The following is an 18,798-nucleotide window of genomic DNA, read 5'->3' as shown; positions in this document are numbered from 1 at the left end:
AAATCTCGCTTCTATTTTTTGGACAGATATAAACTTAATGAAACTATGATAAAAATTCAGCATTCATGATTTTATATTCTAAGACTTGCAATTGGATGTAAATGTGTGGTTGTACTGCAGAATTAAGTACTTGCGTAAAGTTAGGAATCAGCAAGATGTACATTGATCAACACACCTGTCTGATATTTTTTCCGGTCAGACATGGCACCAGCTGGGGCTCTCTGACAGGGGAGTTGGTGTGTCCCAGGCCAAGCTGTCCCTCACTGTTGCTGCCCCATCCCCAAACATCACCGTCACTGGTCAGGACTAGGGTGTGTTCTGCCCCACAGACTACATCCTCAATGAAGTAGCCAGAAAGGGAGGCAACCTCCTGGGGCTGACAGTTACTCCCTCCTCTTGTGTCGGGTTGCCCTATTAGCCTCTCTGTGATTAAAATCCATCCACATATACAAGTCATACATGTATGGTTATTGTATAAATAAGATTTTTGATTTCAAATTTAAGCACAATTTTTTCCCTATTAATTGAATTTTAAATGTAACACAATATAATATTTTTAAAATTCGAGATTTTTGATATTTTTGAAAATTAACTCTTAATTATCACTCACCTTGCCCCCATGTGAAGACTTTTCCGTACTTGCTGAGAGCAACAGAGAACTGAGTTCCACATGCCACTTTCTTTATTACATGTCCCTGGAGTGCCTTTATCTTGGTGGGTAGATGCTTTCCAACAGTGTTACCTTGACCTAATTTCCCAAAGTCACCATCCCCAAATGCCCAAACATTGGTTCCATCAGCTGATACACAAAGGGTGTGGTTCAATCCACAGGCAACCTAGATTGTAAATAAAAACCCATCATATTATTTCCTCTTTGATAATTCACAAAAATTCAGAAAAAAAATTAAAAAATTATTTTTTTTTCCTGTATACAAACTCATTTAAAATTTACATGTATATTTGGCACTCTAGCAATAATTATTATATTTGGACCTTTAAAATAATAAAATGAGTATGGATGAGTTAATCAGACGAGTTAAGTTGTTGATCTTTGACTTTTTTAACTGAAGATCAATAGAGGTCAACTCGTTTTATGCCCAACAGAAGTCTAATTGATGACTGTCTAGCAAAGAACTCTACATATTGGTAGCAAAACAATTAAATGGGCAATACCATACTTTGATCTTTTAACCTAAAATTCAGAAGAGCCATTTTCTTGGCAGTCTTGTGCATGACAAAATTTGAATAACTGACAATATTTAGTAGGCTCTTGTTCTCAAAAATGGGAAAACAATGTTTTAGTATTAATAAATATTCAAATAATTCAAAGAAATTACATAGCCAATCTGGTGTGACTCCAGAGCTACCACCCTGGTGGGGACCTTCTTATTGGTGGTGGTTCCAAGACCCAGCCTGCCATAGTCACCATTACCAAAGGTGAACAGTTTACCATCAGCGGTCACCACGGCACTGTGTTTGAATCCGCAGGACAGCTACAATAGAAAAACTTAGATTACATACTAATAAATAGCGATTTGAAGTTTTATGCAATCTAATTACAGTAAATGAAAATTATGAATTTTTTTCTGTAAATGTAAAATTTGATGGTTCATTCAACTGAGGTGTCCCTTGTTTTATAAATGTGAGGTGCACACATATTCTAATATTGGTGCTGTGTTGGAAGTGGGAAAATCATAAATGCATGCAAGGATTTTATTCATACCTGAATTACTTCTTCCCCTTGCAGGGCCTCTATCTGTCTTGGTCTTCTTTGTCGGTCACTGTTCCCATGACCTAGTTTACCATAGTCCCCGTCACCCCAGGAGAAGACCTCCCCACTCTCTGTCACAGCCAGGGTGTGACCATCTGACCCCACAGAAGTAGCTAACTGGGTCACTACAAAGCCTGTGAGAACAGCAGTATAATGTACATTGTTTATGTTACCATTCAATTCAATTCACATGTATAAGTAATACTCGTAATTAACTTAAGCAACTAAAGGTGTAATACATGTAGTATGTTGTCATTCGTTATTTCAAAGATCGTTTTGATGCAAGTAAACTAATTAAAGCACAAGAAAACAAATATACATGCCGTTTTATTTATAAGGAATCATTATTGCTTAATTTCAATTCAGACTTATTTTGATTACAGAAAGAGAAAAAAAACTAGAAAAAATATAAATCAAAATGAAACCAATATGGTACACCCAGAGTAAAAGAAAACATCAGTAATCACAAATTGCGAAGCTCACAGAGACGAGGCATCAACTTTATGATGCATCACCTTTATGGGACCACCTTTATCATTTTATATGAAAATCATAGTTATATAATGGTGACCGTCTTAAATATTCATGGATACTGTAGTGTGGTTTGACACAATATCGTATAAATAATGATGTTAGAAAATTGTTTGATAATCATATGTTCATTTCATAATGTTTTGTTAGATACAGTGTTTATCAATACTTTAATATAAAATACAATAGTGCATTCTATGACACTACACAATATTGTCTTATGATATATGATACAATACTGTAATGTATAATGATAATATGATTTTGTAACACAGGATATCACATCATATCAAGATTTGATATTGTATCATAATTATACTCAGATTATCCACAATTCCTTAAGAATGTGCATGAACAACAAAAAAGTGAGAGAGAGAGAGAGAGAGAGAGAGAGAGAGAGAGGAGAAAAATAGAGAGAGAGCTAGTTTTTCATTGTATATCATTTTTGTAATTTTTCATACTCAGAATGTCCACAGTCCCTTTGAATTTACATGAACAACAAAGTATTTAATCAGGTTCATGTCCTTATATTCAATTGCACAATAACTTATCCATTCAATAAAGCACAACATAGTACGGTACATTTAAATTCAAACAATTCATTGTCTTAAATTGAAGGTAGAAAAATTTTAGTGTATCCATCAATTTGAAATAATCTCAGTTCAATAGCTTAATTTACATTTTATAAACATTGTTTATCAAACAATCATGTACATACCTTGTATTGATGAAATTGCCGTCAGTGAATGAAGGTCGTCTGAATTCCCCTGCCCCAGGCGACCATAACTCCCCTCCCCACAGGCCAACACAGTCCCGTTGTTCTGTACCACAAAGGTACAGTTCTGTCCACAGACAATCTACAGAAAACCATCACTCTGTTACATGTAATCCAGAAAAGTCAAAAAATCTTATTCAGTTTATAACAGGCAACATCTTTTGATGCTCTTGGGGTGTGTTTTGAGCTTACAAAAAATTGTATGAATGCTCAATCATATGATAAAACTAGAAAACGTTTCTGACAGTAATACATTTTAGAGATTGAGATGGTTGCATGTGGACAAGAAGCGGTAATTTCTCAAATTTCATGCTAAGGAGATCATTCCATGTTTCTATGAAATTCAATATTGAATTTCATGACCTTATTTCAAGACCTTCCATAAAACCCTCATTAGTTGTTACTCTCAATTAATATATGTACAACTATCTTGCAATATCATCAGAGAGTCTGACTTTTAAAAAAAAAATATATATATAAACATTCAGTTTATAGTTTTACATGTAAAATCTGTGGTAACTGCATGCATAACATCATCAGGTAATGTTTATTAAAGCAGGTGTGAAATATACATATGAATGTACCTGCTGAGAACATGAGAAAGAGGGGACCCTGACAGGAACAAATGCCCCCCTGCCTCCCTCACACATCTGTCCATTTCTGCCACTACCCCACAGGAAGGCCTCACACTTCCCCCCAATAAGCCAGTCTTCTGGTTTCTGCATCGCCCAGTTCATTATCTGTACATCCATGTTCAGATCCCATCTTGTATTGTCCTGTAGTCACAAAAGATTACCAGTATATTTCATCACTTATCAATTTGTTAAATATAACTCAGATATTTGAAAAATACATGTACATATATACTGTAAACTAACTTTTATTCATGTATATCAATATTTGCAACAACAAGACTCTCATAACCTTGACGTATAAAAATCTATCGCAGTTGGGTTTTTTTCCAGTATTTAGGTAGGCGAATTAGAGTCACCTTGTCAGCTTGCCTTTTGGTCTTTCGAAAAATATTTTAAAGTATTTCTCGTTTGTAGAAAATCTGATTCCTTACCCAGGATTGTGCCTGACATGAACGTGTGTCTTTGTTGAGCATCCTGAAGGATTCTGGGAAGGCTGTTCTGTTGGACAGGGCCTCCGCGGACTTGACGGCAGATGAGAAGGAGAGCAGCCACTGCCACTCTGGAATGACTAGTTCTCGAGCTGGAAGAAATGCCAATTGAATCACATAAAATTTGAATAAGAAATCAACTTGTATGTCATAATAAGAACTGACAATTTGCTTCATTAGCTAACAATAGAAACATGTGCATACATGTATAAAACAAATATAATTTTTGAGTTCAGATGAAGAATAAATCCAGCTAATCCACACTTTATCGACATTTATACATCTAGAAAGAGACAGTAAAAGCCAGAATATGAACAAACTTACAGTTTACAGAGCTTATGTTATGAGGGGCATACAGCTCGTGACACAAGGGTTTATCTAATTCTAGTCCCACAGCTAGGATGGCTAGATGTTGCATGTAGGAGCTGTGTACCAACTGTTGGCCAGACACCACCTTAGGCTACAGAATCAAAATCATTCAATTCAGTAAAATTGGTCAGATCATGGGAACTAGCAATAATTTTTGTTTTCTAGGACTCATAACATTGTTAGGTTGTTGAGAATATTTAGAGATAGGAATATTTGGCATATCCATTCAGTCCCAAGAAGTAATTGTTAAAATTTATAATCAATTCAAACTGCCATAAGAAAACAATTGGTCACTTTAATGCAAAGGTCTGAATTTGGCAAAATAGGATGATGCATGTATTTAGAAATAAAGCACCAGATTTCAATTAGACCATTGACTTAGTTTACCTTTTCATATAAGTATTGGTCCTGCAGTAAGGTGGGTAACTTTTGGAGCAGACTAAGGAGGAAGGGAGCCTGGGTCAGCCCCCAGACCCCCTGCTGTTTCAGGGACTTCCTACACACTGACAGAGTGCGGTGCTTCTCTAACATGTCAGAGGTGTAGTGCAGAATCACCACATCCTAGACAGAGACAACAGATAAAAAATTCAAATGAATTCACACTAATTTAAAATTAAAGTGTTTTATTAAATCACCAGTATTACAGTTTGGATATGGTACATTAAAATGTATATAGATCTGTTTCTTGGTCAATACATGCAACAAACACTTTAATTTGTAATCCACCTTATTCAGGAACTCTTAAAAATAGGAGCAGTACTTACTTTGGATTTGCTAAAACAAGCTGCTAGTCCATGCTCTGCATACCAACATAAGTCATTGACCATTCCATTCTCCATGTGAGTCTGTAGAACTGTCCCATCCTGAATTCATAGTATCAAGAGACATAAAACTGATTTATAATAACTTTAAAACCCTGCAACTTTCCAATTAAACACACTCATAGATTTAAAAGACAATTATACTGCTTTTTAAAAATGGCATTCAAAATCCACAAAAATGATATCCACTGAGAAAAAAAAATAACAGTTCAAAAAAATAATAAGTTAAATAGAATAAAACACTCACACATATAGACCAGATATTGAGCCATCCCCGATCACAGCCTGAGGCCAGCATCAGTCCCGAGGGACAGAACACCAGTGATGTCACAGTGCTGACATGTCCTTGTACCGTTAAAAAAGCCCCGACTGAGGTCACTGGGTTGTAAAACTCCTCATCTTCCTGATCAACATTGACAAAGGTGATGAAACACATTATGAAACACTGTCAGATTACATGTATCTAGAGTTTCTATTTCAGAGTCAGAGTACATAGATTTTCCTTGTAAATAGACTGTAAATACTTTGCAATTTTTAGGAAAATAGTTTGCTACAGGTACCAACTAACCTCAAGAATGGTATCAGATTGGTAATTAAAGGGAGACAAATTAGATTCACTTCCAGTCAGCTGGTTCAGCACCCACACACTGACTAAACCATCACAGCAGCCACTGCAGAATACAGAAGCATTAGGCTTGTGTGTTTCAATCAAATATGACACTCTTAAGCAGCATAGTTTCATTAAGGTTCAAATTAAAATTCGAAGAAAAAATTGACTACTTAAATAAAAATTGAATTTGAATTAAATTGGACCGATAGAATTGAGAAATGGTTAAAGCCATGATTAACAAGTGCGAAATAAAATGATTTAATTTAAAGATTTATTTTTTGAGCACCACTCATCAACAGAATGTGAGCACTGTGACTTGTTCCTTTACCTTGCCATCATCAGCTCCTTCTTTTCACCCTTCCCCAGGGTGGGGCACCACTGTAGACAGGTCACCTCTGCCCTGTGTTCCAGTCGGACGGCCAGGCTCAGCCCCTGCCTTCCCACCCAGATCTTGATGTCTGTCTCACCCTCAGCACACGAGGCCAGCATGTGGCCTGTGGGGTCCCACTTCATACACATGATTGGGCTCTGAGGAGGGATGAAACATAATTCCATGAATTGTTATAGTTAAATAATTGGTAAAAAGTCACTGAATTTTAAGCCATGTCTTCTGTTAGGCACAAAAAGCTATGTAAATGAGTTATTATAAAAAAAAATCTTCGCTGATTCAATTTTGTACATGTCTTTACTGTTCATTAATATACTAGCTACATGTAAGAATGCCATGTACCACTGCAATATGACAGGTCTAGACTTTCATAAATCATTCAAAGAAATAGAAAATTGTGAAGGGTTTAAATCTTCTTAACTTACATCAAATGCTTTTGTATCTTGGGGACAATCTATTTCCAATTTAGTGCAAAGGGAAATAACTCCATCACTGTAGGAAACAGCAAAGGGTCTGTCCTCCTCAAACCATGCTATCTGTGTCACCGACACTGAAACAAAAGTTTGTACATTATACTCTATCAGCTTCACAAATATAGGCATATAAAATAGGGGATGAGAAAGTTAATGATGAATCTTCAAGAAAATACTACACTTTTTTTTTGCTTGTTGCAAATTTGGTAAAATGGAGCATATTAGTCATTTTCTTTATTTGCTATTATGTTTTCCTGTTTTCAAAGTGTTTTATAGTACTATACACAATTACTTAATTTTTTTTTTTACAATTTTTTCCCTTTTTTAGGATATTTTAAAAACTAAGTGCAAAATTAGCCAAAAAAGGATATTGATAAAGAAAAAAATATACTGCATTGAGTAGATCTCATACCATTTTCTCTGTAGCAGTGCTCCAGCTCATGCCTCTTGAAGCTGGAGCTGTCAAACACATCTATGTAGGCCAGGGTACCGTCCAGTCGACCAATCAGAAGGGAGTCAGTGGTCAGCCCAAGGCAGCCACCTACCATCCCCTTGTGTTCCGGCCAGGTCAGCACAGACACGAAGTGAGGCTGGACATCCATGTGACCTTTCCCACCTAAATTATCAGAAATCTATGTTCACAACAAGAAAATAAAATCATGCTTTATATAACAAACTTACATTCAGAACAAGATGTGATCAAACTTTAAGTAAAATGACTCTTAGTGTGCATGTAACATGGGCAAATTTTGGTGTCTTGATCAGTAAATTTTAAGGTTTTTCTTAACTATATAGTAACTATCAGTACAAGTATCATTTAAAAAAATCTTAAACATCATTCTGTGGATTGTACTGTAATATACTGTCAGGAGTATGCATATGTGTTGTAAGATTTGACAAAGAAAGATATTTTCAAAAGACAGAATTTTAGAAAATGCATGCTCCCGGTAACTATGTGTATAAATCAAGATGTACAAACAAGTCAATTAACTTGTTCTAAGACATGTATACACATGATAAGCATTGCATATTCTGTTTTTCCAGTACTTACAAATTTGCTCAAGAGCTATAAAAACAGTTCCTCAAAGTATCAGTAAACATTTAGATGCAGATCAGAAAAATCACTTGTATGTACGATTCTTAATATTTCCTTATAATGAACCTATAAACAGGACCAAACCATACCACCAGTGGTCCAGATATTGACAATGTTGTCCATGGCTCCTGCCAAGTATTTCCCGGTGCTGCTCCAACAGATACAGGTCAGGAGGTTACCGTTCAGTTCCTCACAGTCCTCCTCGCCCCGGTTAAAGATACAGGTCTGCTGGAGGAAATGGTGGGTCCTGTTAGGCAGGCTCCACACTCGCAGAGTGCCGTCATACCCACTGCAAGGACATTCAAGAAGTGAGAAAAAGGAAAAGTTTTTTTTTTATACTACAAAGTATTCCTTATGCTCTGTAAGCAATCTTTGTCTTATTTAGAATTTATTTCATGTACTTATTTCTTATTATTAATAAGTATATGTAGAAGCATAAAACATTTGAAATAAAATAAGAAATTTCATTTTTTGCTGGGGCATGGGGGGGGGGGGGTCGTTATACATGTAATTTAGGGAAAAATATGGTTTTCAACCTGGATTACATTATGCACATGTACCTGTTTGTAATACAATAACAAACAGAAATTAAGACTTCAGGGGAACAAATCAATTCATGATTTGTTTTCCAGTTGCATTTATAAGTTCTTGAGATGACTCCTACTGAAACATGTGTGAATTGCAATGACCCTGCCTAGGGAACACTCCTTACCTGGTGGCCAGCATGTTCTTCTTGCTGCTCCACACACAGTGGGCCAGGCGGTTCTGGTGGGCCTCCAGCTTGTACACAGGGCAGGAGCCCATGTCTCCCCCCCAGTCCACCTGATTCACCAGCTGACTGGGCCGACTTGTCGACTGGGAGGACAAACACTGCAATCATACAGCAGGTCATCAATGGGAATACAAGTGTACCTTATTAGAATATCAATCCAACCTATCTTTGTTTATTTCCATTAAATGTACCATCAATTAAATGTAGATCAAGTAAGTGAATATATATAAATGTTCATGTACCACTACATGCACAATTTTCTAGATCTTGTTGGACTGATACATGTAAAAAAAATTACTATAAAAAAATCAAAATTCCACTGTTTTGCCAAACATCAATATGGCTCTAACATACAAGTAATATCAAAATACACTCTGTTTATTTTTAATCAGACCTGTATGAACTCCTTTACAGCCCACTGCTTGTACAAGGGAGATAACTTGGCAGAGAGCACACAGGCTGCCAGTGCATTGATCAGATTCAGGGGTGAGTCCTCCCTCCCCGGCTCAGAGGATTGTGGAGAGGATGGCAAGTCAGAGTCTATTGAGCCTGCAAAGTACAAGTACTCGTAACTTACAATCATCATCAGCAATTTTGCACTCATAAAATTGTTCTATGTACTACATGAACAACCTGAATACTGTATATTTCATTATTTTCAACGGCGCTGACAGGTCATCAGAAAAAAAATTTTGAAAGTCAAAAATTGACAATACTATAATGCAAGCAGATAAAATTCATTATTTTTACCAGCAGAAGGGGTGCTCTGTGACATCCAGCTGACACTGCTGACCCACTTATTGCGTGTCAGGAGGGTCACTAGAGACTGTGTGACTGTGAACATGGAGGAGGGTTGTGTGGGGGTGGGCGTCTTTGTTTTCTTCCTCACATCACCTTTGTTTCCTCCCATTGATGCCAACATCAACTCCTGCAATATCAGATAGATGTTTCTATTTTTAATTAAAACAGTACGCTATATACTTGTATGCAAACAAGTAAAATTCATTGTTTTAAGACTGTCTGTTTTAGACCTGTTTACTCACATGTTCATATCAGTATTTAATCCATATGTACTGGTATTTGATAGTGTTCGATACAAAATTCTGAATTTAACTTATCAAAATTTTCATCATTTTTTATTTTTTTTTAAATAAGTAAATTAACAAATGGTGGTATTAAATACTTCTTGTCTATAGATACATTATACAATGTCACATGGCTCTATTCCCTGACTTTACACTGTGCTGTAGTTTTCTGACTGACCTGAGTACATAGCTGTATGAGCTGTCTGAGGGAGGCGGGGCTATCCTGTACCAGGGTACCTATGGCAGTGGTCAGGTGACCCAGGCTCTCGGCCGAGTCCCGGGGCTGACAGTTCAGGGGGTACAAAACCTTCCCCGTGGCACACAGACACATGAACTGGACTAGGGTCATGATGTCAGACAGACCAATATAGTCCAACGCTGAAGGCAAACTGCAGTTTGGCCCACTGTCAAAGAACAAGACAGAAGGTTATATGTATTATTCTAACATACTGTACAAAATGTGTACATCAAATATCAATTCTTTGCTTTTGTACAAAAATAAATTCATTAAACTATTTCTACCCACTGAATAAAGGGTATTTAAAATTTCCAAAAGATTTACATCTATTAGTGCATGTACATATAACTTTGGGTAAATATATCACAAGTTCTTTTACCTGAGAGTATAACACATGATATACGTTATGTACACACCTGGATGCCAGTACAGACAGGACTTTGGTGACCATGGACCGGGCGATCATGATCTGCATGGTGGAGGTAATTCTGTACAGGGACATCCTCCGGTCCTCCCCTGTCCTAATGTAGGAAGCCTGCTCCCCCAGGGTCTTACTACGACTGTCCGGTCGACTACCTTTCGCAAAAGACGCTGTGGAGAGATAAACAGAAATTGCAGATAATTAACATTTAAAGGCTTCTTTGACTTTACAGTTAATCATCGGTACAGAGAACATGCTTATAATGAATTCAAGCTAACAGCAAAGTCAGTTTCATTCCCTTTTTTTAAAAATTGTGTTATAACCCTAAAGATGAAAAATGAATTACTGTAGAAGCACATATTTTTGTTGGGTTAAAATTTCGTTGTTTTAAAACCAAATAAAATTCCATTGTCATTTAATTACATCATATACCGGTACTTGGGTTAAAAATTTGTCATGGATTTAATTTTGTTCATTTAAATGAGGATATAAATCCTCAACGAATATTTCTGCTTCTACAGTATATGATAAATCAGAATCAGTCGTCCATGGGACTTTGCTTTAACCATGCTCAGTTGTAACAAGTTTGCTCTTAAAATTGAAATCAAATAGATCAATGAGTATAATAATATACAAAGACCCGGACATACAGAGGGTCATCAGGACATCCCCTGATGATGTTGCTGATTTGAGGAGGTTTGAGCCCAGCGGGTCGCCCTCTGAGAATTTGACTGGCTCAGGAACAGGCTTTTGATCACTCAGCCCGATCTTAGTCATCAAAACATCAATTTTCTCAATAACTGGCTTGTTCTGGCTGACATCAGAAAACATTGGCATTGGCTCTGTAATCGAGATAATAACTTCATGGAAAATCTATATTGATTCAGTTTTTTTTACTTTTCTGCAAAATGATGATAAAATATCCTGTTGAGTGGAAAATGATTTCCCAAGTACCACAGCCAAATGAATATGCAAATTTACATGTACATTTGTACTTGTACATCTCCACACATATTTCCTACATACATGTGTCTACAAGCAGTTTCTCATTTAGAACAGATTTACAAATGGGAGACATCTATCTCCAGAATTACATCAAAACATAATTTCTATATAATTTCTATTCAATCCATAAAATTTGCTTCCCCCCTCCCCAAATATAAATGATCCCCTGGTATTGAAGCTAAACATTACCACTGTAGGCCTGCTCTATGTAGTCCAGTAGATCTGGGGCCCGGAGACTGGACTGACTGTCGGACACATCAGCTGAGTGCTGGAGATTCTCCCGGTTCCCTCGGACCTCCAGATATCTCTCCCTACAGTCCGGACACATTAGGTAAAATGGGTGACCCGACCCGCACCGACCCCCGAACCAACCGTCCACATAGACACCGTTACTTCTGTAGCCATGCTGGGCACAGCTTCCTAAAATTATAACTCATGCCATTAATAATGCAGGTATTAGAATCAAAGTTAGCTGCAAATTTCTACCTGCATATATTTCATATATGTGAACAGAGACTGAAAAACTGAAATGTTTATCAAGGACAAGTACTCAGTGTTGTATAAACCCTTTATTAACAATTACATTAAAAGAATATTTGATATCCATGGGAGTATTAAAGTAATTTTATAAGCTAGAAAAAAAAAGTTTTTTCTTTATAGAGGTCCTGAGAATTTTTTTCTTCAAGATGTACAGGTACGGTATTTAAAGAACACTGTTTATAGCATATTATGTCATGATTCCTAATCTTAGAGATATGATTTAATAAATAAAGACATGCCAAGACAGCATCAGATATCAATGACTCTTCATGATAACACAGTATGATAATCATTTGTAATTGATAACACTAAGTCTGTAGAGAATGAGCGTACCCATACAGCCTGGGTGGTCACTCCTCATGTGTCTGTTGAAGTTGGACGTCTCTTGTTGACACAGCTCACATGTGACCGTCGTCTGTTCCTCCAGCTCTCGTCTCTGTCAGTCACAAAGATCACATTGTTCAAAACATGCACATTGAATATTTATAAAGCTTTACACATTAGAAAGTTAATCAAAGTCTTTTGACTGTTCAAATAAATAAAATAAAATATTCAAAGTATACAAAATACAAAGCATTTGTACTCATTGATCAATAATCATAAATATAAATTGCTATCTATACACATCTAAATGTATATAAACATTTGTTCATCTGATTTAAAAATTAAATTTTCTTAACACTCTTGTAAACATTATTTCTTATAATTCTTTATAATTTCTTTAATTACAGCATCTTTTCAACTGTATTAAGAAATAGATATTAGTATGTATGAATGCAGACACCAGGGTACTGACCAAGGCATTAAACAAGTCCCACGTGTCCCTGTGTTCTGTATGATCCGAGTTGAACAGATCCTCGATGCTGTCGTCATGGTTACAGATCTCGTCTTGCAGCTCCAGAATGTTGTCGTACAGATCGGCCAGGGAGTGTGGGCGGAGCATGGACTCGCTGTAGTCCTGACTGACACCCGACACATTGTAGTAGTCAGACAGGGACAGTCCCTCCTCTCCCGTGGGCTGGGGCATCTCAGAGCGTGGGATATCGTCATCATCATTGTCTACAGAAACAAACATTTATATGTTAAATTTTTTGTTGTCTACAAAAACATTGTCAGTAAAATTTTCTTTTGTTGTTGTTGTCTCTAAAAACAAGCATCATGGGAAAAATTATCAAATACTGTGGAATCATTTAAATTTGTTGGGGCCAATTTTTGTGGATTGTGGGATATTTGCTTTGGGGGGGGGGGGGGGGGATTTTTTGTGGATGTAATTAGGTCTTTCCACCTTTCAGGTGAAAGACCTCTTGTTTTCTTTATGTTTTTTCTTCTTCTTCTTCTTCTTTTTTTCTATTTAGCTCTGGGTGACTTTTTTATTATTAGAGATATCCAAACAATTTAAACTTTATGTAATTGCTCATTAAAAGTTATGGTACCAATTGACCCTGTGTCAAAGAACTCCCAGAACTTTCAAAGTTATTGCCCTTTGAGAAGGAAATGCTTGTTATTGCTACTCCTCTGAAACAATAAGAGATAGAGATTTGGAACTTTTACCAATGTCTTCATTACACTTAGAGGGTTCTTCAATCTATTCATACCAAAAGGATCTGAGGCTCCCTTGTAGTAGTTATTGCCCCTGAAAGTATTTAAATTTCCATAAAATCACTTCCAACTTTTCTATTATTTATCATAGAGACTTCGGACCACTTGGGATGGAAGCGTCTACCTTGGCCGAACAAAATGTCATAAAGGTCAAAGGTCAAGGTCATTTGAGAAGCTGTTAATTAATGAGTTTTTATATCTCTTTTGTTTAGGGTGGTAGAGAAAAACTTTTTTATGGATGTAGTAGGACATCTTAAGCCATTTTAAAATATAGCCCCTTGGCTCATACCTTTGAATAATTACAGAGTTATAGCCCCTTTTGTACGAAATGCTTGTTATCGCTACTCCTTTGAAACCATTAGAGATAGAGATATGGAACTTTTACCATTGTCTTCAGTACACTCAGAGGGTTCTTCAATCTATTCATACGGAACGGATCTGAGCCCCTCTTATAGCAGTTATTGCCCCTGAAAGTATTGAAGTTTCAATAAAATCACTTCCAACTTTTTTACTATCTATCATAGAGAGTTCGGACCACTTAGAATAGAAGCGTCTACCTTGGCCAAACAAAATGACATAAAGGTCAAAGGTCAATGTAATTTAGAAGTCTGTTAATTAATGAATTTTCATATCATTTGAAATATAGAATTATAGTAAGGGTTTCAATAGCTTGCCGGATTGCGCAATAAGGTATTCAATTGAGTCAGCCAGGTATCACATCAAGTCCTGTGGTTACTCAAGTGGAACTTGTTTTTACAGTCAACCCATTCATTTTGTACAAAGACAGCTAGCCTCCAGAACACTCTCTTCTATTGTTAGGTTTACTGTTTATATGATTGTGTAAAGAATATTCACTTGGCTAAGTTTTGCTCATAGTAAGTGGAAAACAATTCAGAAAAGTAAATTAATAAATGTTTACGATATATACAACATGGAATTCTTAAAGAAATGGCTTGAAAATAAAAAAAAAAATATCTCTTTAAAAATCATTTATCATTTCATGGCTTTGTGGTTTTCACATTTTATAGTACAACATGAATCATAGGTATAATAATTTTTTGTATACATTTTTGAGCAATCTAGCAATTCATTAAATATATTAAGGTGGAAAGACCTCTAATTGTTCGAGAACAATTAGCCTACTAGTTTTGTGAATGTGTCTGCTTTCAGTTTCAATAAGAAAGATAACTCCTTCTAAATTTGTTTTTGTTGAGGATGTAAACTCGTGGGATAGGGCTACCCACGATTGAGCCACCATAAATTCTAAAGATTCCACAGTACCCTGAAATTAGGTTGATGGCTCTAACAAAAATAGCTTACTAAATGAAACATAAATTTTTCATTTAAAATGAAAACCTCTTGAAACTTTTTGACCCTAAGATACCAAATGCATGCACTATATGCATGTTGTGTTATAACAAACCTTCATCAGATGTATGTCTAGAATAGCACGGTTTACCTAGATTGCCGATACTTCTAAGATTGATATGCCGAGTTCTTGTGAGGGGCCTCTGTCTACGTAAGAACAGCGACCCAAAGTTCTCTGGCTCTTCTACATTGTCCTCAGCTCCCCTCGTGTTGATCTCCTGGCTAGACAATGGTCGACGTCTCCTAAAGGCAAAATAATTGTGTTTCGAGTTCATCATCATAAAACTAATACACAGTGAAAGAAGAAACCAAAGGTCTACTAGAAGCAGAGTCTTTCAGTTTAATGTTCTTTGACATATACCATCAGTAATGTATTTTACACACAATGACAATAGCTAATGGTAATGAACATTCAACTTATTAAGACACACAGCTACCAGTTATGAACACCAATTGAACTTATTTTAGTAAACATTACAAATATACTTGCTCTTTTGAGATTTACCTCAGTCCCCTTCTGTCCAGGGACTCCAGGCTGCCCCTCCTATTTATTTCTCTGGATTTTGAGGGGGTGGGCTCAGCACCACTCTCTGGGTGCTCCAGCATCCACATTGCCAAGGTGTTGATGCCACTGGCTGATACTTCCCTCCCATTCACACCTGTCATCAACGTTCATTTTACATTAATTCCAAACTCATTATTTAATCAATTATTGTATAACAAATTTTTTTCATGTGTGAAAATGTTTTGTTAGGTTTTGGGAACCTCAAATAGTTGTGAATGTTAATTGCTGCTAAGCAGTCATATAATGTCTATGATTATTCACTATAATTGTTGTACAAAATTTCCTCACTTGTTTCCCTGATGGCTTTTTTAATGGCCTGTATGGTGAAGCCCATCTCTAGCAGAGGTGCAGCAATAGGAGGGGGTGGTGGAGATGGTGATCTTGCCCTCACTGGGGGGTGTGGTGGTTTCTTGGCAGCATTACCAATCATTCTGTTCCAGATTGGGGGCGGGGTCACAGAGGAGGAGTATCTCCTGGGGGCAGGGAGTGGGGGTGGCTCTATCTCCTCCTCCTCATTAGCTGGGGGTGATGTGTAGTCAGCAGAGGCCAAGGGTGCCACATTTCTCTGGTTTCTGGGAGACGTATTACTACCTCCTCCATTTCTACAAATTTATTTCAGTTTTTATTCAGTTTTCATCTTTTCAGTATATATTCATGTTTTCCATGTACATGTATTATAATAAAGATTTTCAAATCACTCACGCTCTTCTTAAGAACTGGAGGATAGAAGTTTGCTGCATGTTGGATCTGAGTGAGTCCGGAGACATGTCAATCTCTTCTTCTGTCAAATCTTGTGGAAGATTTGGTATCATTGGAGGTGGGATAATGAAAGTGCCTAGATCTCCCTCAAGCCTTTTAAATGGGAATGGAGTCTCTCTTGGTTTGACTTCTGGGGTAGGATTACTGGTAGATGTCCCACTATGACTAACTTTAGCTTCAACATTAAAATACATTTAATTTCTTATGCTACCGTGGAATCATTAAATTTCATGGGGATGGCTTAAATTTTACAGGTTCGTGGGAATGTAATTTCGTGTATTATTATATATCTACAAAAGGAAATATGACTTTATTACGGTAAAATAACCCTAATTTATCAATTCGTGGAGGATGTTATTTCGTGGATGAGAGGTACCCATGAATTCCACGAAAATTGAGCCACAACGAAATCTAATGATTCCACAGTATATATAAAAATTTAAATTTGAATAAAGATAATGGGGATTTTTAAACATGCCTTTCTGATTTTTCATGCATGAACTTCTGGTAAATCTTTCACTGATTTGATATTTACCTTTTAGTTCTGGTATTCCAGCGTCTTCTTCAGCGTTTTTCCTGGTGAGCACCTGGTACAACACAGACTGGGCTCTCTCCAGGTCGGCCACTGTGAACACCTTCAACAAGGAAGCGTTACCCAGCGAAATCTTCACCATTTTCCTCATCAGGGACCTTAGTCCACACTTGAAATCCTCATCTCGCCTCACGACAGTGCCATCCACTAAGGCTTTGCTGGAATCTGCCATCAGATCTGACTTTGGAACCAGCAACATCTCGGTGAATTTATTACACTGTATGATCACATTCAGGGCTTTCAAGGACGAGACTTGAATGAATGACCTCTGCATAAGCTAAGAAAAATAAAACCAATAATAAACCCTGAATACTGTTTAATCACATGCCTATCTGTTTGAAACAACACAGAGTAGAACTTCACTATCAAGAAATATCTAGTACAATTTAATTGATGCTGATTATTGAAAGTACTATCATACCAGATCATTATGACCACTGATCTTAATAACAATCATTTCATTTTGCTTATTTTAATATGCAGATAAACCCTTACCTGAAAGTCAGACAAAAAGTCCTCTTCTTCCTCTGTCTCCTCCACAACAGGCAATGTTTCCGCTTTCTCAGGCTCCATCAAAGACTCCTGGGACGACACACTGAAATCTGTCTTCTGGGCATTATGTTGGGCCATTTTAATGGCTGCATCCAAAGATGTACAGCTAGAATTACCAGCAGATGCCAGGTTAACATCTGCACCTGCCAAATCCGGGAATCTGGGTGAGGCGTTGGAGGAGGTGCTACTAGCTGTGTCCTCTGTACCATCAAGATCAAAAGTCTCCAGCTGAACTAGAGGCGCCTTGACAGTTTTCTTGTCCGCGTTGTGATCGACCCCAGTAAAGGACATCTGCTCTTGCTCTAGGACTCGGGCAATGTCCTCGTCCAATTTTCTCATAAGTGCATTAGTTTCTCTGGCACTCTCCACTTCCGTCTGTTTGGCCATCTGGAGTCTGGCTTTAACTCTATTGGAGTACAGGTTGGTAAATGCTGCAGGTACGTCTTCTGTTAAGCAAGCAAGCTTCATCAATGACTCTAGATGTCTAGCATTCAGTCCATTCAAACTACTGGCTTGAAATGGCTCAGGGTCAATTGCATCTATTTTGGTTAGCAACACATCACTACAAAAATAATGAAAAACACAATCATGTAAATGTGCAATGAACAATAGAGGTATGCTATATTACTCTAATTTATAAGACTTTGTATAGGAGTCATACATATACATTGTACACAATGTGTCATATTCTTAATATAGTCAATATTTGTAATGTTTTATACAAATCAAACTCTTAAATCTAAAATTTATTAATTATTAAACATATAGAACTTCTTTCATGTATGGTATTTTCCATCATTTATACAGAAATGTAAATCTATATATATGTAATCTTGATGAGATAGAACAATCTTTGTTGTTCACTTGAATCATCACAGCAAAAATGGATCCAAATATATCAATAACTTGGAATCTTTTGGAATCTTTATCATGCAAAAACTCCGGCCATGAGCCGGGCGCGCAGTGCTGTCCACAGTACGTCTCTGGCAATCCAAAAAATGTTAAAGTTTTCAACGGCGATAAAAGCATCCTTTCTAATTTCTATCCCTGCCAAATTAATGTATTTGGTAATCCTTCAGCTCTGCGGAACAAGCCTATCAACTCACCAAGGCCATTCGCACCGGAAATCTGATCGCAGCTGAAAAAATACGGGAGGCGAAAACAGCCCTGGATTGCAAAATGATCGGCAAGACCGTCTCCGAGTCTCCACAGTGGCGTCTTGAGGCCGAATCTGTGATGGAGGAGATCATCGATGCAAAAGTGAGCCAGCTTTCGGAAATGAAGAAGCTGCTTTCATCATCTAAACCCAGCATCATCTTTGCGCACTCCGTTTATGACCGATACT

The 18,798-nt window shown here is 37.0% G+C and overlaps 1 protein-coding gene across 3 annotated transcripts in view; it reads right to left on the bottom strand.

Moving 5' to 3' along the window:
• The window catches only part of LOC105330809 (probable E3 ubiquitin-protein ligase HERC1), a 67,184-nt gene that overhangs the window by 9,875 nt on the left and 38,511 nt on the right, over nucleotides 1–18,798 (bottom strand). For 2 of the 3 annotated variants that reach the window (XM_066087153.1, XM_066087155.1), the window contains 31 exons: nucleotides 17,397–18,015; nucleotides 16,845–17,178; nucleotides 16,253–16,484; nucleotides 15,839–16,152; nucleotides 15,491–15,644; nucleotides 15,077–15,228; nucleotides 12,815–13,077; nucleotides 12,352–12,454; nucleotides 11,668–11,898; nucleotides 11,124–11,315; nucleotides 10,469–10,643; nucleotides 9,993–10,218; nucleotides 9,480–9,657; nucleotides 9,124–9,278; nucleotides 8,670–8,827; nucleotides 8,047–8,246; nucleotides 7,274–7,477; nucleotides 6,814–6,938; nucleotides 6,329–6,528; nucleotides 5,959–6,061; nucleotides 5,638–5,793; nucleotides 5,334–5,432; nucleotides 4,957–5,130; nucleotides 4,525–4,660; nucleotides 4,144–4,292; nucleotides 3,662–3,853; nucleotides 3,021–3,159; nucleotides 1,724–1,905; nucleotides 1,338–1,493; nucleotides 611–836; nucleotides 176–423 (listed from right to left, as the gene is read on the bottom strand). In XM_066087153.1, coding sequence (XP_065943225.1) covers nucleotides 176–423; nucleotides 611–836; nucleotides 1,338–1,493; nucleotides 1,724–1,905; nucleotides 3,021–3,159; nucleotides 3,662–3,853; nucleotides 4,144–4,292; nucleotides 4,525–4,660; nucleotides 4,957–5,130; nucleotides 5,334–5,432; nucleotides 5,638–5,793; nucleotides 5,959–6,061; nucleotides 6,329–6,528; nucleotides 6,814–6,938; nucleotides 7,274–7,477; nucleotides 8,047–8,246; nucleotides 8,670–8,827; nucleotides 9,124–9,278; nucleotides 9,480–9,657; nucleotides 9,993–10,218; nucleotides 10,469–10,643; nucleotides 11,124–11,315; nucleotides 11,668–11,898; nucleotides 12,352–12,454; nucleotides 12,815–13,077; nucleotides 15,077–15,228; nucleotides 15,491–15,644; nucleotides 15,839–16,152; nucleotides 16,253–16,484; nucleotides 16,845–17,178; nucleotides 17,397–18,015 — 6,175 coding nt within the window. The remainder of the gene's footprint in view (nucleotides 1–175; nucleotides 424–610; nucleotides 837–1,337; nucleotides 1,494–1,723; nucleotides 1,906–3,020; nucleotides 3,160–3,661; nucleotides 3,854–4,143; nucleotides 4,293–4,524; nucleotides 4,661–4,956; nucleotides 5,131–5,333; nucleotides 5,433–5,637; nucleotides 5,794–5,958; nucleotides 6,062–6,328; nucleotides 6,529–6,813; nucleotides 6,939–7,273; nucleotides 7,478–8,046; nucleotides 8,247–8,669; nucleotides 8,828–9,123; nucleotides 9,279–9,479; nucleotides 9,658–9,992; nucleotides 10,219–10,468; nucleotides 10,644–11,123; nucleotides 11,316–11,667; nucleotides 11,899–12,351; nucleotides 12,455–12,814; nucleotides 13,078–15,076; nucleotides 15,229–15,490; nucleotides 15,645–15,838; nucleotides 16,153–16,252; nucleotides 16,485–16,844; nucleotides 17,179–17,396; nucleotides 18,016–18,798) is intronic. The other variant, XM_066087154.1, reaches the window with a different exon arrangement.

Source organism: Magallana gigas, chromosome 6 (genome assembly GCF_963853765.1).
Source record: "Magallana gigas chromosome 6, xbMagGiga1.1, whole genome shotgun sequence".
NCBI classification, from domain to species: Eukaryota; Metazoa; Mollusca; class Bivalvia; order Ostreida; family Ostreidae; genus Magallana; species Magallana gigas.
The sequence above is the reverse complement of the archived record's forward strand: the minus strand, read 5'-3'. Positions and strand labels throughout refer to the sequence as shown.